Source organism: Pygocentrus nattereri, chromosome 24 (assembly GCF_015220715.1).
Source record: "Pygocentrus nattereri isolate fPygNat1 chromosome 24, fPygNat1.pri, whole genome shotgun sequence".
Classification (NCBI taxonomy): Eukaryota; Metazoa; Chordata; class Actinopteri; order Characiformes; family Serrasalmidae; genus Pygocentrus; species Pygocentrus nattereri.
The window spans coordinates 20,539,736-20,556,423 of record NC_051234.1 but is presented as its reverse complement, the minus strand read 5'-3'; the positions used below and the strand labels follow the sequence as shown (position 1 = coordinate 20,556,423).

General features: G+C 39.0%; 1 protein-coding gene across 1 annotated transcript in view; it reads left to right on the top strand.

The window, feature by feature from the left end:
• Positions 1 to 16,688, top strand: part of cntnap2a (contactin associated protein 2a) — a 655,370-nt gene that overhangs the window by 573,203 nt on the left and 65,479 nt on the right. The window contains exon 17 of the mRNA XM_017717995.2: positions 3,186 to 3,404. Coding sequence (XP_017573484.2) covers positions 3,186 to 3,404 — 219 coding nt within the window. The remainder of the gene's footprint in view (positions 1 to 3,185; positions 3,405 to 16,688) is intronic.

Sequence of the window (16,688 nt, the reverse complement as noted above, 5' to 3'; positions counted from 1 at the left end):
CAGGAGATTTCGAGTTCAATCCCTGGTGATGCTACAGCCGTCCATAGCCAGGAGTTCAAGGGAGCACAATTGGCCTCGCTCTCTCTGGGTGGGTAGGTTGGCCCTTTTATTTGGTATGTTTCCCTTTTATTTGGTTCTTTAGGCAAGACAAAAAGGTAGTGGCTTTTTTTATAACACACCAGAGGTGGCGATTTCTATAATATGAATATAGCCATTTTATTTACTAACCACCACATGTATTATATTATTTGAACCACCAGTGAACCTACACAGATTGTCTTGGTTTTATATGTTAGTGATGTTAAAAGAGTGCTAAATCTAGAAAGTTTTCTGTGAGGACTGTGGCCTGAAGACACCCTGCTTATCAAAATCAAAAACAGGTTTCAAACTATATCTCAAAACTATCTTAAAACAATGTAGTGGGCATTAGGTAGTGTTAGGAAATGTTTATAAACATTTCATGTAATAACTTTGTGAGGGAGCTTTTAGTCTTTAAACTGTAGTCTGGTCTGGTTCCTAACATGACCACTGTGAACAACACTGCTAATGGGGCCCAAAGTTTCAACTGATATTGAAAATGTGAGAGACCCCACACATAATGACAGATTCTACTGATTTTTTTTTCGTCTTTGGTCATCCTTCATTCATCAAAACCCCTCAGACACTTTCAGATGATGCTCACAAACCAGCAGTCCCATCTCTCAGAACCTGAGATCTCATAGAATTTCTCATGAACAAATGTGAGATCAAAGCAAACATTGTTGATGACAGCAAGACACAGATCACTATAGTTATGCATGCATTTAGCAGCATAAAAGTGAAAGACAGTCTATTTCATTTGTTTTATTCAGTGTTAACTTGGATAAAATGTCCTTTTGTCCTTTTTTTTTGTTTTGGCTGTACTCTATATTTAGCTTAGCTCTCAGTGTTCTCCCCACACTACAGGATGTTGAGTCGTAAATACTGAACATGTTTAATATTTATGACTTCCAGTCATGAGAGGGCTATGAGTAGACTGAAAGGGTATAGAGTGAATTATACACCCCCACAGGACAGATAATCTGGGAAGGGAATCGTTTAAGACCTTTAAGACCTTCCTGAAACCTGGACAGATTTTGTGATAGTCAGAATCAGCCGGATTATTGTGTAGTGTGGGCTAGGTATGAGTTTAAGTGTTGTCTAAGCTTTGGCTCTATTATTGGAGGATTACGAAGTTGATCCCTGGTGATGCCACAGCCATCCGTACCAGGGAGTTTAGAGATTGTAATTGTCTTCTCATCTCTCTTTCTGCAGGGGGAGGATGGTCCTCCATCACCCCTATCAATGCTAACCATCACAGGAATCTGTCGGCTGATGTAGCAGAATAAGAGGTTATTATTATTGTCCAAGCATGCTAATGTAACAGAATTAGAGTTCAGTGTTCTCTTCCAGGCGTGTTGATGTAGCAGAATTAGAGTTCAGTGTTCTCTTCCAGGCGTGTTGATGTAACAGAATTAGAGTTCAGTGTTCTCTTCCAGGCGTGTTGATGTAGCAGAATTAGAGTTCAGTGTTCTCTTCCAGGCATGTTGATGTAGCAGAATTAGAGTTCAGTGTTCTCTTCCAGGCATGTTGATGTAGCAGAATTAGAGTTCAGTGTTCTCTTCCAGGCATGTTGATGTAGCAGAATTAGAGTTCAGTGTTCTCTTCAAGGCGTGTTGGATGGATCGATGAATGAATGCATGGATTAATTAATGCATGGAAGGGTGGATAAATGGATGGATGGATGATTGAATGGATGGATGAATGAATGAATGAATGAATGGATTAATGAATGAATGGATGGATGAATGAATGAATGAATGAATGGATTAATGAATGAATGGATGGATGGTTGGAATCCAACCTGGCAAATGGATTTAGTAATTTATATATTCTGTCATAAGTATTGGGTAAAGGTGGGGTCAGGTGATGGGCTAAAGTGGGGTTTAGTCTGCGTATGAGTCGGGGGAAGTGGGGGGGGGGCACTGGTACAATCTGCATGTCTCTGATGGCAGGCAGAAGAGTCTAAATCAGGATTTTACAGGAGTCAAGCCCTTAGGGGAAAACATGATACTGGGATTGAACCCTCAGGGCAGGAAATGACATGACACAAACACACAAACACACACACACACACACGCACACACACACACACACACACACACACACACACACACACACACCTCACCGGCTGCTGATTCCACTGCAGTTCCATCTGTAATTCTTCTACGCTGATGAAGGAGAATATTCAACACTGACTCATTAAAACTATAAAACTCCAAAACCACGGAGTGTATTTAAACTTCAATTGAAGGACTTTAGTTGTAACTTTACTCAACAACACAGACATCTATACTGTAGATTATACAGTTAGATTGTATTACAACAAGGTGGAACTACAAAGGAGGGGTCTCTAATAAAGTGCCTGATGATTGTGCATGTGCACTACAGTGGTGCTGATAGGAACCAGACGTCTAAAGAATTTAATGCCTCTGAAAGCTCCATCACAGAAAATTATTACATGAATACACTGCTTGAAGACACTGCTTGATGCCAGAGACATTGTTGACATTAATAGTTTTGAGAAAGCTTTGGGCTAAATGTATCCTTACAATCTAATCATGGAGGACAGGCACATTCAATTCACTGGTGATTTTGGATAGTAAATAAAATGGCCATATGTGTGTATTAGACATCATAATCCCTGGTTTCTATCACCACCACTGTAAAGAAAATAATCAGTAAGTTTCTCTACATTGGATGTTTGAGACTGTTTACGTCTCAGTGACCGAATCATGCAGACATTTTGTGAAGCTGGGGAATTCCCCTTTATGTTGGCCATGCTAAATCCCTTAAACTCTAAAGATCCGTTCAATACCTCACTGTCATACTGGCTGAAAGTAATACATTGAATGTATTTCATTCTAATGTGCACACTATGTCCCCAGATGAACAAAATATATTACATCAACGCAGTTATTACCAAAAGTAAAGCATTACATTTTTCCATCTAGTAATGACCAAATAATTAATAGTAGTTACTCAAAAATAAGACTTAATCTAAAGCCTCAGGCTTGTGAAAACTGATTCAGAAGCCTGCAGTTTGTTTCAGCTGAGCTGGAGCAACTTGTTTTACAGTGTAGATTTTTCTCTGTTTGTCTCTGCAGCCCCAACAGTGGTGTCTTTCTCGTTTGATGTTGGTAACGGCCCAGTGGAGCTGAACGTCCACTCTCCCACTCCGCTGAACGATGACCAGTGGCACAGGGTCAGCGCTGAGAGGAACGTCAAAGAGGCCATTCTGCAGCTGGACCAGCAGTACAGAGAGGTCCGACCTGCACCAGAGCAGGGACACACACGCCTGGAGCTGTACAGCCAGCTGTATGTGGGTAAGATTCAAACCCAAACCATTGGGTCCATAGGGCCATACACATGTTTCATCTGTGTTTTATACATACAAAGTACTTCATTAATAATATGTCTCATATAGATACAAATATAAATCTCTGTACGTGTGTATATATATATATATATATATATATATATATATATATATATATGAACTGTTTTACTGATCAGTAATCATAGTAAATTATAAAAAATGTAGCGTTCAGACCTTAGATATTAATAAGGATTGTTATGATCTGCATAAACCCAAGACATTCAATGAGATAACCCCTAAATTTCAACTTGTGAAAATAATAGATTTTGTTTTTTTTCCAGGATGTTAAAGATTATTTTGATTTGTGTGAAGTGAAGTTGAAAAGATTGATTTATCTTAAGTTTTAAATAAAAAAAGCCTTATTTTAGCCACACACCCTGCATTTTAGAGCAGGAAGTAAGACTGCATACCTGTCCTTCATGGCCCACATGGTCAGCAATTGGCTCTCATTGTTTCGAATTAAATGTGTCCCAAAGTCTGAAAATCAGTGTGAAAGATTAAGAATGGTCACTACCGAAACACACTTTTTTGTTTTTAATGAAAAAAATTATAATTTACTTTAATTTAGTGTACAGCTTTTTAAAGCTATGTTTGTTAATCATGTACTGGCTTGTGTTTTGGAGTTCTGCTCAAAATTAGTTGTCACTTCCAAAAATTGCCACTACTGAAACATTTAGTTTGGGTAATACTGTGACTGTTTTGATGATGACAAAATGGAATGTTCAGTCATTTGTTTTAATAATGTAAACATAAAAGATATAGAGTCACTAAAGGATTTTAGTCTAAAGTCCAAGTCAAGTACCAATAGAAGTGCTGTAACATGATATGATATTAACTTCCTTCATCTTATCTTCAAAACGGTAACTTTACAAGAGACAGAAAAAAAACATTAACAAATGAACCACAGTCTTAAACGCTGCTACTTTGGGGCCTGTGTCAGGAATGAAGAAAAAAATGTTTAAAAATGGCTTTGAAAGTAAGTTAAGTCTATCACAAGGTAATTATCCTGGAAAAAGAATTGCCTCAGCTTCCTCTTGTGCTGTTTTGTTCCTCGGCTTGTTCTGTTCAGCAAATGACTAAGACGCAAATTAAGAAAGTGTGCAGAGCAATTGCTCTCTTATCTCAAGAGAGCTAGCGTAGCATGTGCTCAGAGAGCTGAAATTGTGTTGGTGATGCAGCAGCGTTCTGAACTTCTATCACTGTTTCCTTTAAAGAAGAATTCCATCAAAATTTCATATTTTTGAATTTTTAACAATATGATAGCAATAAATATTCTAGCACTAGCATATTTTCCATTATTTACCTGTTGGTGATACACATTGCTCAGAACAAATAAAGTAATGTCTAGGGTCCCAACAATGTTCAGTAAATATATTAATTCATAATTTATTATTATGAATTAATAATACATTTTAAGTTAGACACAGTAAAGACTGTGAAATTATACAACTGATGTTTTAAATGCATTTTTCTCTGTTTATTTTCTGTGCTTTTATATTTGAATGTTTTAAAGCACTTTGAGCCGTCTGCATTATACAGAGAGGAAAATAAGTATTTGAACACCCTGCGACTTTGCAAGTTCTCTCACTTAGAAATCATGGGGTCTGAAATTTTCATCTTAGGTGCACGTCCACTGTGAGAGACCAGAAATCCAGAATTCACAAAGTATGATTTTTAAATAATTTATTTGTGTGTTACAGCTGCAAATAGGTATTTGAACACCTGTGAAAATCAATGTTAATATTTGGTACAGTAGCCTTTGTTTTCAGTTACAGAGGTCAAACGTTTTTCACCAGGTTTGCACACACTGCAGCAGGGATTTTGGCCCATTCCTCCACACAGATCTTCTCCAGATCAGCCAGGTTTCTGGGCTGTCGCTGAGAAACACAGAGTTTGAGCTCCCTCCAAAGATTTTCTATAGGGTTTAGGTCTGGAGACTGGCTAGGCCGCTCCAGATCCTTGATATGCTTCTTACGGAGCCACTCCTTGGTTATCCTGGTTGTGTGGTTTGGGTCATTGTCATGTTGGAAGACCCAGCCACGACCCATCTTCAATGCTCTAACTGAGGACAGGAGGTTGTTCCCCAAAATCTCGCAATACATGACCCGGTCATCCTCTCCTTAATACAGTGCAGTCATCCTGTCCCATGTGCAGAAAAACACCCCCAAAGCATGACGCTTCCACCCCCATGCTTCACAGTAGGGATGCTGTTTTTGGGATGGTACTCATCATTCTTTGTCCTCCAAACACGGCGAGTGGAATTAAATCCAAAAAGCTCTATTTTGGTCTCATCTGACCACAGAACTTTCTCCCATGACTCCTCTGGGTCATCCAAATGGTCATGGGCAAACTTAAGACGGGCCTGGACGTGTGCTGATTTAAGCAGGGGAACCTTCCGTGCCATGCATGACGTCTTAGTGTAGTACCCACAGTAACCTTGGAAACAGTGGTGCCAGCTCTCTTCAGGTCATTGACCAGCTCCTCCCGTGTAGTTCTGGGCTGATTCCTCACCTTTCTTAGGATCATTGATACGCCACAAGGTGAGATCTTGCATGCAGCCCCAGTCCGAGGGAGATTGACAGTCATGTTTAGCTTCTTCCATTTTCTAATAATTGCTCCAACAGTTGATCTTTTTTCACCAAGCTGCTTGGCAATTGCCCTGTAGCCCTTTCCAGCCTTGTGGAGGTCTACAATTTTGTCTCTGGTGTCTTTGGACAGCTCTTTGGTCTTAGCCATGTTAGTAGTTGGAGTCTTACTGATTGTGTGGGGTGGACAGGTGTCTTTATGCAGCTAACGACCTCAAACAGGTGCTTCTGATTTAGAGTAATAAGTGGAGTGGAGGTGGACTAACAGGTCTTTGAGGGCCAGAATTTTTGCTGATTGACAGGTGTTCAAATACGTATTTGCAGCAGTAACATACAAATAAATTATTTAAAAAATCATACATTGTGATTTCCGGATTGTGTCTCTCACAGTGGACATGCACCTAAGATGAAAATTTCAGACCCCTCCATGACTTCTAAGTGGGAGAACTTGCAAAGTCGCAGGATGTTCAAATACTTATTTTCCTCACTGTAAATCAACCTGAGCCAGTTACATTAATGTACAAATGTCAGAAACTACCCTTCATTTTTTAAGCTATTAATTTAATATTAACTATTAATTTTGTCTTCATGAAAACATATTTAACAGAAAATTACACAGACCCCTTAGCAACTAAACATAACATCATATTTTTTTCAGTATATATAGTACATTTATTACAGCTTTAATTCTTTTCAGGCGATTTGTTTTTCAAAGAAATGTGCAGGGATTTTTTCCACACCTCCAAAGTTCAGTCTTAGAAGTTGTTTTGCTTTTTCTGCTTCTCACAGTCCAAATAATCCCACAAATTCAGTGACTGTGGTGGGCAGTCAATTTTTCTGCAACTTCATCTTGTTTGTCTAAAGGACTTCTTGACAGATACACATGCTTTCAGATTCATAGTGTTCAGATCCGAAGCAAGAGCAGAGCTTGATTTTCTCCTCTCTCTCAAAGATGAAAGTTTTAAGTGCTGGTTATCTGACGGGGACAGTTTTGGTGGTCTACCAGGCCTTGCATGGTTGCATTTTCTCTCCAATTTCAACTCCAGTTTTGGAAACTCCTGTTTTTTCACTGATTTTCCTTCAACTTTCTCCTTCTTTATTCAAGTGGATTGTGCAGCTGCTCAGCCATGGAAATCCATTTGATGAAGCTTCTGACGCAGTTCTTGTGCTCATGTTGCTTCCAGAGGCAGCTTCGAAATCTATAGTGAGCGATGCAACAGAGGACAGGCCATTTTTACATACTTCACACTTCAGTACACAGTGGCCTACTCTGTGAGTTTGTGGGGGAGTTAAATAACAGAAAGGGAGAAAGAAAAGAGAGGGAGAAGAGATATGGAAAGAGGAGGGACAGCAAGAAAAGAGAGAGTTGAAATATAGAGTTAAGAAATATAGAGAGAGTATAAAGAGAAAGACAGATGAGAAAAAAGGAGAGAGTTGAGAGAGTTTTGAAAGTAAAGCTGAATGATCACCAGCAGTGGCAAAGAGCTCACATTGTCAAAATTCTCTTATTATTTTCCTCTTTTAAAGCCTAGGATGTGTCTCCTGGCAGAGGGTTGTGCTTGTGCATCACACACATTTTACATTCACTGATTGGACACTACAGTTATTTAAAGCTTTAAAACTGAGCTCTTGTTGCTCTTAGATGCTTCTATGTCACAATAATACCACTTGCAGTTGACTAGGGCAGATCTAGCAGGCCAGAAATTTCAGACTATAACAGTGCCACAGTTCAAGTCAATGAGCTCTTCAGTATGACCCATATTACTGCCACGGTCTAAGGAGATTGCATGGCTGTATGCTTGATTTTATACACCTGTTAGCAATGTGTGTGGCTGAAATACATGAACTCAATAACTAGTAGGAGTATCCACATACATATATATATATATATATACAAATTAGTGCCCCTCTCTTACAGAAGTCCAGCTCACTCTTGTATCAGCAGCTCATTTATATGGAACTGTGCTGTCAAGGATTTTGGCCTGGGAGTACCTGAAATTTTCATTTTTCCCAGATTAGATCTAGAGGAAGCATGACCTGCATATCAATGGTCTCATTAAACATGCGGCTCTGTCTGTAATGAGCTTCAAGAAACCAAATGAATGCAAAAAGGTGGTCTAATCCCTATCATTTGTTTCCGCTGAAATGTAATCTCTGGCCATGCTCTGCTAGCCAGCAAAGGGGCTAGTAGCATTAATCTTTGACCCCCGTTGGGGTGGTAAATTTGTCTGTTTTGATGAAGCATGCTGGGGTTTTTTCTGATATCCGCTGCTCAGCTTGGCGTAATTCTCTTTGTTTGTACTGCATTTATGTCTACTGTAGGTATTCATTAGTAAAGCTGTTTATTTTTTATCCCTCCCTCGCCGCCACTGTTTCATTCCAAATTCACACTTTCTTTATGCAAGATTTAGCGTTTGTTTATACATTTGCCGTCACTCATTTCATATTAAATTGCAAACAGACTTTTATGCTTCCAGACTGCAAAGCAAATTGATTTAACATCATGTTTGTGTAGAACTCTGATCACTCCGCTGCCCTGAATGTGAACTCTTGTTTAGTTGCTTTTCCATTCTCCTCACACATCATAATTATTTATTTTTTTTCCCTTTCAGAATTGTTTATTCTGCTATGGCATGTTTGTTTCTCATTCTCTTTTGTGTTTGTTTTCTGTTGTCATGTTCTTTTTTTCTCTTGCCTGCCTGTGTTTCTTGCCTTCTCGCATGGTGCTAACGCTCTGCAGGGAAGCCGGCATCTTGGGCCTGTCAGGACAGTAGGTAACTTTTCTGTACAACATCTCCCAGCAAAAAACAAAGAAATCAACCAGTCATATGATACCTTCTTCTCACTTATTCACCTTTTACCTTCTGTTTACAATAAGGATTCAAGAGGAAGTTCAGCAAAGAATCATATTTCTAACCCCCCCCATCTCAAATGTAGTTGATCAGCCAAAACATGTTTGGTATCTTTCATTGTCTAATTATAAATTAACTGAAATTGAATGTGTACCAATAAGTTTCTGTTACACAGTTTCATCACACAGTTGCCTCAAATGATGCTGAGTTGTTAGGTAATCTTAAATAGACTTGCAAATCTGGTTTCTGACCAGTGATCTCGTCTCAAGTCAGTGACTTGGAGTTGACTGGCTCCTGGCTCAGCTCACACTCATGATTTAAGATAAGAGATAAGATAATATGATCCTTTATTAGTCCCACAGCGGGGAAATTCACAGTATTACAGCAGCAGCAGAGTAATAGAAGTAAGGCACTCAGTAATAGAAACGGGAAACAGTATAAACATTATAAACATTATAAATAATAACAATTAAAGTTAAATCTCTAGACTATTTACAACAAAATAAGAATAAGAATAAAATAAGAGTTGCATAAGATCTGTATTGCACTTATGAACATATTGCACAATGAAAAAATGTTCGCATTCTGAATGTAAGTGTATATTGTATTGTATGTGGTCTACTGGGAGCAGTGCTGGTTGAACAGTCTCACAGCAGCAGGAAGGAAGGACCTGCACTAGCGCTCCTTCACACACTTGGGGTGAAGGAGCCGGTCACTGAAGGAACTGCCCAGTGCTGCCATAGTCTCACGCATGGGGTGGGAGTCGTTCTCCAGCATGGATGCTCGCTTGTTTAGCATCCTCCTTTCTCCCACTGCCTGCACTGGGTCTAGAGGAGTTCCCAGGACCAAGCCGGCCCTCCTGATCAGTTTTTCCAGTTTCTTCCTGTCTGCAGTGGAGATGCTGCCACCCCAGCAGACCACTCCATAGAGGATGGCTGATGCCACCACTGAGTCAAAAAAAAAGGTCCTCAGGAGTGGCCCCTGCACTCCACACGACCTCAATCTCCTGAGCAGGTAGAATCTGCTCTGTCCTTTCCTGTAAAGTGCAGCAGTGTTGTCTGACCAGTCCAGTTTATAGTTAAGATGCACACCCAGGTATCTATAAGAGTCCACTCTTTCAATGTCCGTTCCCTGGCTGTTCACTGCTGGAGGGGGGTGTGTGCGCCTGCAGAAATCTACCACCGGTTCTTTGGTCTTACCCGCATTGATCTGTAGGTGATTCCGCAGACACCAGTCCACAAAGTCCTGAATGAGTTCTCTGTTCTCTCCATCATCCTCATTTGTGATGTGGCCAATAATCGCCGAGTCATCAGAGAACTTCTGTAGGTGGCAGTTTGGTGAGTTGTACATGAAGTCTGCGGGGTACAAGGTGAAGAGGAACAGTGCTAACACCATTCCCTGTGGGGCCCCTGTGTTACAGACCACCATGTCGGACACACAGTCCCTTGTCCTCACATACTGTGGATGGTTGGTGAGGTAGTCTAGGATCCAGTGCATTAGGTGATGATCCACTCCTGCCTGTTCCAGCTTGTCCTTCAGGAGCCCAGGCTGTATGGTGTTGAAAGCACTGGAGAAATCAAAAAACATGATTCTCACAGTGCACCCAGGCTTCTCCAGGTGAGAAAGAGCTCCATGCAGCAGATGGCGTCATCCAGCCCGATGCCAGGCTGGTAGGCAAACTGAAGTGGGTCCGTAGATGAGCTCACCATAGGGCGGAGATGTCTAAGGACCAACCTCTCCAGTGTCTTCATCAGGTGTGATGTCAGTGCCACCGGCCTGAGGTCCTTTGGGTGCTGCGTTTTCGGCAATGGCACCACACAAGATGTTTTCCACAGTTGTGGTACTCTCCCCAGCTTCAGGCTTGTATTGAAAACGTTGAACATTGAAAATGTGCCCTAATTTAAAGTCACAGGAAAGCCCAAGAAAATCTTGGTATTTTTTCTAAAGCTGGTTTTCCACTTCATGGTACAGCTCGACTTTATTTACTTTTGGTACCAGCTACTATGTTTTTCCACCGCAGAAATAGAAATAGCCCCTCAGTGTGGCTGGTTATCATAGCAACGCTGCATGAACCTGCTGAGACCTGAAGGAGACAAATTTTTGTTCAGAAGAGGTTGATGTCAACAAAACAAAATACTTAAAAACAGGGGAAAAAATAAGAGAGTTTGGGAAATATACTACATCAGAATTCAGATGAGGAGACATTTCTGGTTGCTCAAAGGCAACACAGGATAACGCTATCCTGGTAGCTAGCATCACCATTCTGCATTGGCTTAGCTGGCTTGGAATCTTGACGGCGGTGGCACCAAAAATAGTGCCAGGTACCAGATTTGCCTAGTGCAAAACCAAAAGAAGTCTGTTTAATAAAGTCGAGTTGAGTCTGTACAATGCAGTGAAAAAGTGGCTTATGTGGTTGCACTTACTCTTATTGGCTTTACTTTGCAGTACCCAGTAATGGCCAATTTAAACTGTAAACTTAACCTTAATCTTGGGTCACATATACATAAGCAATGGGCTCACCAATCACAAGGCTGTTTTAGCTCCTTCCTGCCACACAGCTTTAGCATCGCTATCTTCTCCTATGGCGTCTCCGTGTTCGATTCAGGTAAACATATCATGAGAAAGCTAACCACCAAGCAAAAGCCAACCTAACAGGGATAAATAACATTTGTCCATTCATTCGTTTCAACTAGCCTCATCATTATTTCCTGGTCACTTCCAGCAGTAAAGTGAATAAGAACATTAACTTCTTCATATCCAGTCTTCGTAAATGCTGGATAATGTTTTTTGCGAGTAGACCCGTTAGTGAGTAGTGAGTTTGCTATGGTTTAGTTGAGCAACCTGGAGTGCTGAACTGAGGGATGCCAGAGAGTTCTCAGATACTGTATATCATATTGTATATTATCTACTGTATATTATATACTATCTTGTTTTCATTTAAACTTTGCTGAATGTTTAATATAATACATAACATTAGCATCATACATTTTTTAAAGATGTGCTCACTAGAAATGTACATATTTGCTGCATTTTTATTTCTTCATATTATGTTAGTTCTTTAATTTTATCTGTTACTTACACTTACCGGCCACTTTTTTAGGTACACCTTGCTAGTAAAAGTTTGCCTTCAGGACTGCCTTAATTCTTTGTGGCATACTTTCAACAAGGTGTTGGAAACCTTCCTCAGAGATTTTGGTTGGTTATTTGAGTTACTGTTGCCTTTCTATCATCTCGAACCAGTCTGCCCGTTCTCCTCTGACCTCTCACATCAACAAGGCATTTTCATCCACACAACTGCCTCTCACTGGATATTTTCTCTTTTCCGCACCATTCTCTGTAAACCCTAGAGATGGTTGTGCGTGAAAATCCCAGAAGATCAGCAGTTTCTGAAATACTCAGACCCCATTCTGATGCTCGGCCTGCACTTCAGCAAGTTGTCTTGACCACCTCTACATGCCTAAATGCATTAAGTGGCGGCCATATGATTGGCTGATTAGCTATTTGTGTTGACAAGCATTTGAACAGGTGTACCTAATAAAGTGGCCAGTGAGTGTATATGTTAAGCCTTTGAAAATGCATGCTTAAGTAGCCATTACGGTTATGGCCTACACAATGTCTCACTTATCCTATCCTGAAGAAGTCAGCTGTTCTGGAATAATCTTTTTGAATTCCAAGGCAATCTGAGCTCTGTGTAAAATTAGGGGTATCAGTAGAAGAGAACGAATCTAGCTTTGTAATCATGTGATGCATTATTGGCTTTTTTGATTGGTTGTTTCATTTTTTTTATTTTTTACAAAGATGAGGCGCCTGCAACTGGTGGCTGAGATTCAAATGAATTGCAGGACGCTTGAAACAATTCAAGCACAATTTAGTTTTGTGTAAGTTTCAAGCAACTGAAGTTGCATGAAAGTTGCATTATGCTTCATGAAGTTTCACCAAAGTCAGCCTAACAGATTACATTCATTTATAACTTATTAAAACTTCATTTATAACTTATTAAATCTAATAGCCTTGCTTATGTGGTATCTGATAGAATATGCCATACTATTATCTATAAACATGGACACAAATAACATAGCTAAGACAGTAGTAGTAGTTCTTGAACCCTGAACGTTGTCTATACTTCAGACACCAAACATGTCTTGGCTGATCGACTACATTTGGTGTGGACTACAAGGGAGGAAATTGTTTCAATTAGATTTTTCACCAAACTGCTGCTTTATTATGTCCTTTAAAGATGATACCTGAGTTTATTGATGACCTCCTCAGGGTGCAAAACCCGAAATCTCCTGATTACTAAAGTGGCACTGCTAATCAGGTCAACCCTCTAAATTTCTTTCTGCTGCGATTTCTGGTTTCAGATCTTCTGCACAAATTAGGACGCAGCAATGATGGTTATTTGCTCTGACAAACTCTTTAGATCTAGATTATTGATATCAAGTTAGCGGTGTTCTGATGGTAATCAGATGGGGTTGAGTTCAAGAAGAAGAACATCAAGAACAACAGCATTTACCTTTGGTGTCTTTTTAAACTGTGAGCTTGTTATCTCAGCATAAATAGGTAAATCAGTTTTACCTTACCTTCTTATTGCTATGGGGATTCACGGTAAAGTTTGGCAGGACATCTAATTGTTTTATGTTTGTGTTAAAAATAGCCATTTAAAAGAATATAAATTTGTGCATTAATCTATTAATAAGAACATGTTTATTTACTTTGATAAGTAAATTTGATACTAAAAAGGGAATTGTTTTATTTAGCAGTCTTTTGACTACATGACTACTGAAATTTGGCAAAATATGGAAAACAGTCCTAGTTTGGGAGCTATTAGATGTTCATGAAAGGTGTAACTTTATCAGTTGAATTTCATTTTCCTCATGTTAAATTGTTTGAATGGGTCTTTGCCAAATAAGAAACACAAACTGTGTTGTCCTTAGTTTATGCTGTACAAATAGCATAACATGCTACATGTTATTTTTAATATATTTGTTTTAAGGTTATTATAATTACTAGTGCAAGCTATTAGTGCATATACCATGACTTTAAATACTCATAAAAAGTCCTGGAAACAAATGTAACCAAAGTACTCAACATTTTTGCTCATCTCAGTATTTTACTGCAGTAAAACTCCATTCAGGCTTCATTCAGACGGAGTCCTGCAGAGGTGAAAAGGTAGTCCACCAGGCTAATGTGTCCTGTATTTTAATTTAATATGCCTTCATTAGAGTTGAATTAGTTATGCAGGTGCCACCAGGCTAAAAGGTATTGGATTTCAACACTGCTATTACATTAAGGTTTTTTGCTTCATCTTTAACCCCTTAACCTTCACATAACCATCAGCAGTTCCAGACTTATAGCTTAATTCTTAGTAACTTATTTTGCATCTAATTTTTCTATGTAGTTACAGACTAAAAAGCCTTTGCTAACTGAGACATATTAGATAATCATTTTTTGAGGTTTCAAGGCCATTCATTAAAAAATAGCCCATGTAAATTGTTGAAAATGTAAAATATACACACTTAAGAAGATGGTTCTTCAGGAATTCTTTAGTAAAGGTAATGCTTCTGTTTAGAACCATTTCATGCTTAAATGGTTCTTTGCAGGGTGAAATAGTTCTTCAGAGTGATGGAGAATGTGCTGTATATGGTTCTATATAGAGCTTTTTTAAAAATAGATCCTTAAAGCATTAAACAGGGTTCTTCTACTGTTACAAGCTTGACATCGCAACAATAGCAGAACCTATTTTTTGTTATTTGAAGCCACTTTCAAAACAGTTCTATATAGATCCCTATCCAACACATTCTCCATTTATCTGAACAACCATTTCACCATGCAAAGAAACATTTAAACAGGAAATGGTTTAAATGAAACTCATGGATCTAAATAGAATACCTTTAATGAAGGACCCTTGAAGAACCATCTTTTTGTAGAAAAGTGCTGTTCTATAAAACAAATGTTGTATCTAGAACACCCATGAGAATGGATGCATACAAAGGAGCTTGAATGATTACAATAAGTGTTTTAAAATTCTGTATAATGAAATCAGTACTATGTAAACATGGTTTGATGTGAAATGCTCTGTTCTGGAGTCAGAATTGTTCAATGGTGGTGATGGGAACCAGACGTCCTCACGGAAACTCATTACATGGAAAGGTTATGAATACACTTTGCTTGACATTGTTTTACAGCAGTTCTGAGAGAAACTTGTTTTTAAAGGTGGAGAGGTACCAATGGGGTGTAACATGGCCAAATAGAAAACGTTTGAAAAAAATTAGTATTAATATTTTACCATTATGAACATTACATTTAAAAGCCCAGACATGTGTAGGTTCACTGGTGGTTCTGTATAGTAAATAAAATGTCTATATTTGTGTTCTAGACATTGTGACCCCCTGGTTCCTATCACCCGCACTGTAAAGAAGTCTGTAAGTTCCTCTACAATAGACATCAAACCACTCTGGCTGACTTTCTTCATATTTTAGGAATTTACATATGCAGCTGTTTTAAAAAAATTGGTGGAATTCCCCCCTTTAAGAGGTTAAACCCCACTAAAGAAAAATTCCATAATTGATGTCTTCATGCTAAGTAATGGGGTAGAAGAATGTGACTGCTGTGTCAGAGAGAATAATTAGGAGCAATCTGAGCCTCTGCTGTGTGATATTAATTAGCCCTGCGCTTCGATTGTGTGTAGAGAAGAAAAAGAGAGAATAATGGCATGTCAGCTCCGTAATGGCACTGTTATGATATTAATGCAGTGTATTTACTGTGGTGCTTTCCTCTGCTCTATGAGCAGTGGCCTCATTGGCTTTTCTTTAATGGTCTTAAATGGCCAAGAGGTCAGTGTTGGAGCGTCAAAACACATTACAAAAACAGTGGAGCCAAGTCTGCTGCTAATTGAGCCTAGAAGACTTGAAAAACTCTTTAATACATTTTTCCCAATGTCTGTTTGGTCCTAATCTTACAGTGTATGTTAAACACCATTAAACAAAGCCACATTCAAATTAATGTCTACTGAAACAGAATTTGACCCTTAGAAAACTATTAAGAAGATAGTTCATTAAAAGCATGTAATTAAAGAACATGTGTCATCTTGCCATCCTAAATATAAACATTGGTAAAGCTATTTACTCTCCAGTATCCATACAGACCACACAGTCCATCTATGGATACTAAACTGTAGCTCGTTTTTGTGATGTCAAAAAACTCGACACATTTACAGACTGTACACCCTCCTATTGAGTGTACAGCAGTTTAGCCCCACCCATTCACCCCCGAAGTTATAAGGAGTGTTTCAGCACAGACTGCTCTTTAAGTGAGATACAATACAGGGAAGTCTATCAGAACAGAGGTCATTTAAATATATCTGTCTTGAAAAGAATTATAGGACACTCTTCTGGATTCCTAACAGTTTTCAGAGTTCAGAGTAAAAATGACACATTGGCTTTAAAGGTGAGTCTATAAAAAACCAAAAGAAGGGTTAGAAGTCAACAAAGAGCTCTCAATTCAGGATTGAAGGGCAAACGAGCACTGAAATTGTAACAGGTATTGTACACGCAGTGTTGTAAATACATAGTAACAACAAGAATACCTAGAAATTAACACCTGAGATGATGCAGACTGACTACAACAACTAAAGTTCATTATTAATTCTTAGCGTGATAAATTCACTACATTATATCCACATTATGTGGATAACTCCCTCTAGCTAGTTTCATAAAGCCTCCGTGTTTCTTTGAACTGAACTTAAGACTGAAGTAAGAGTTATTAAGTAAGAAGTAAGTGCAAACCAGCGTTTAC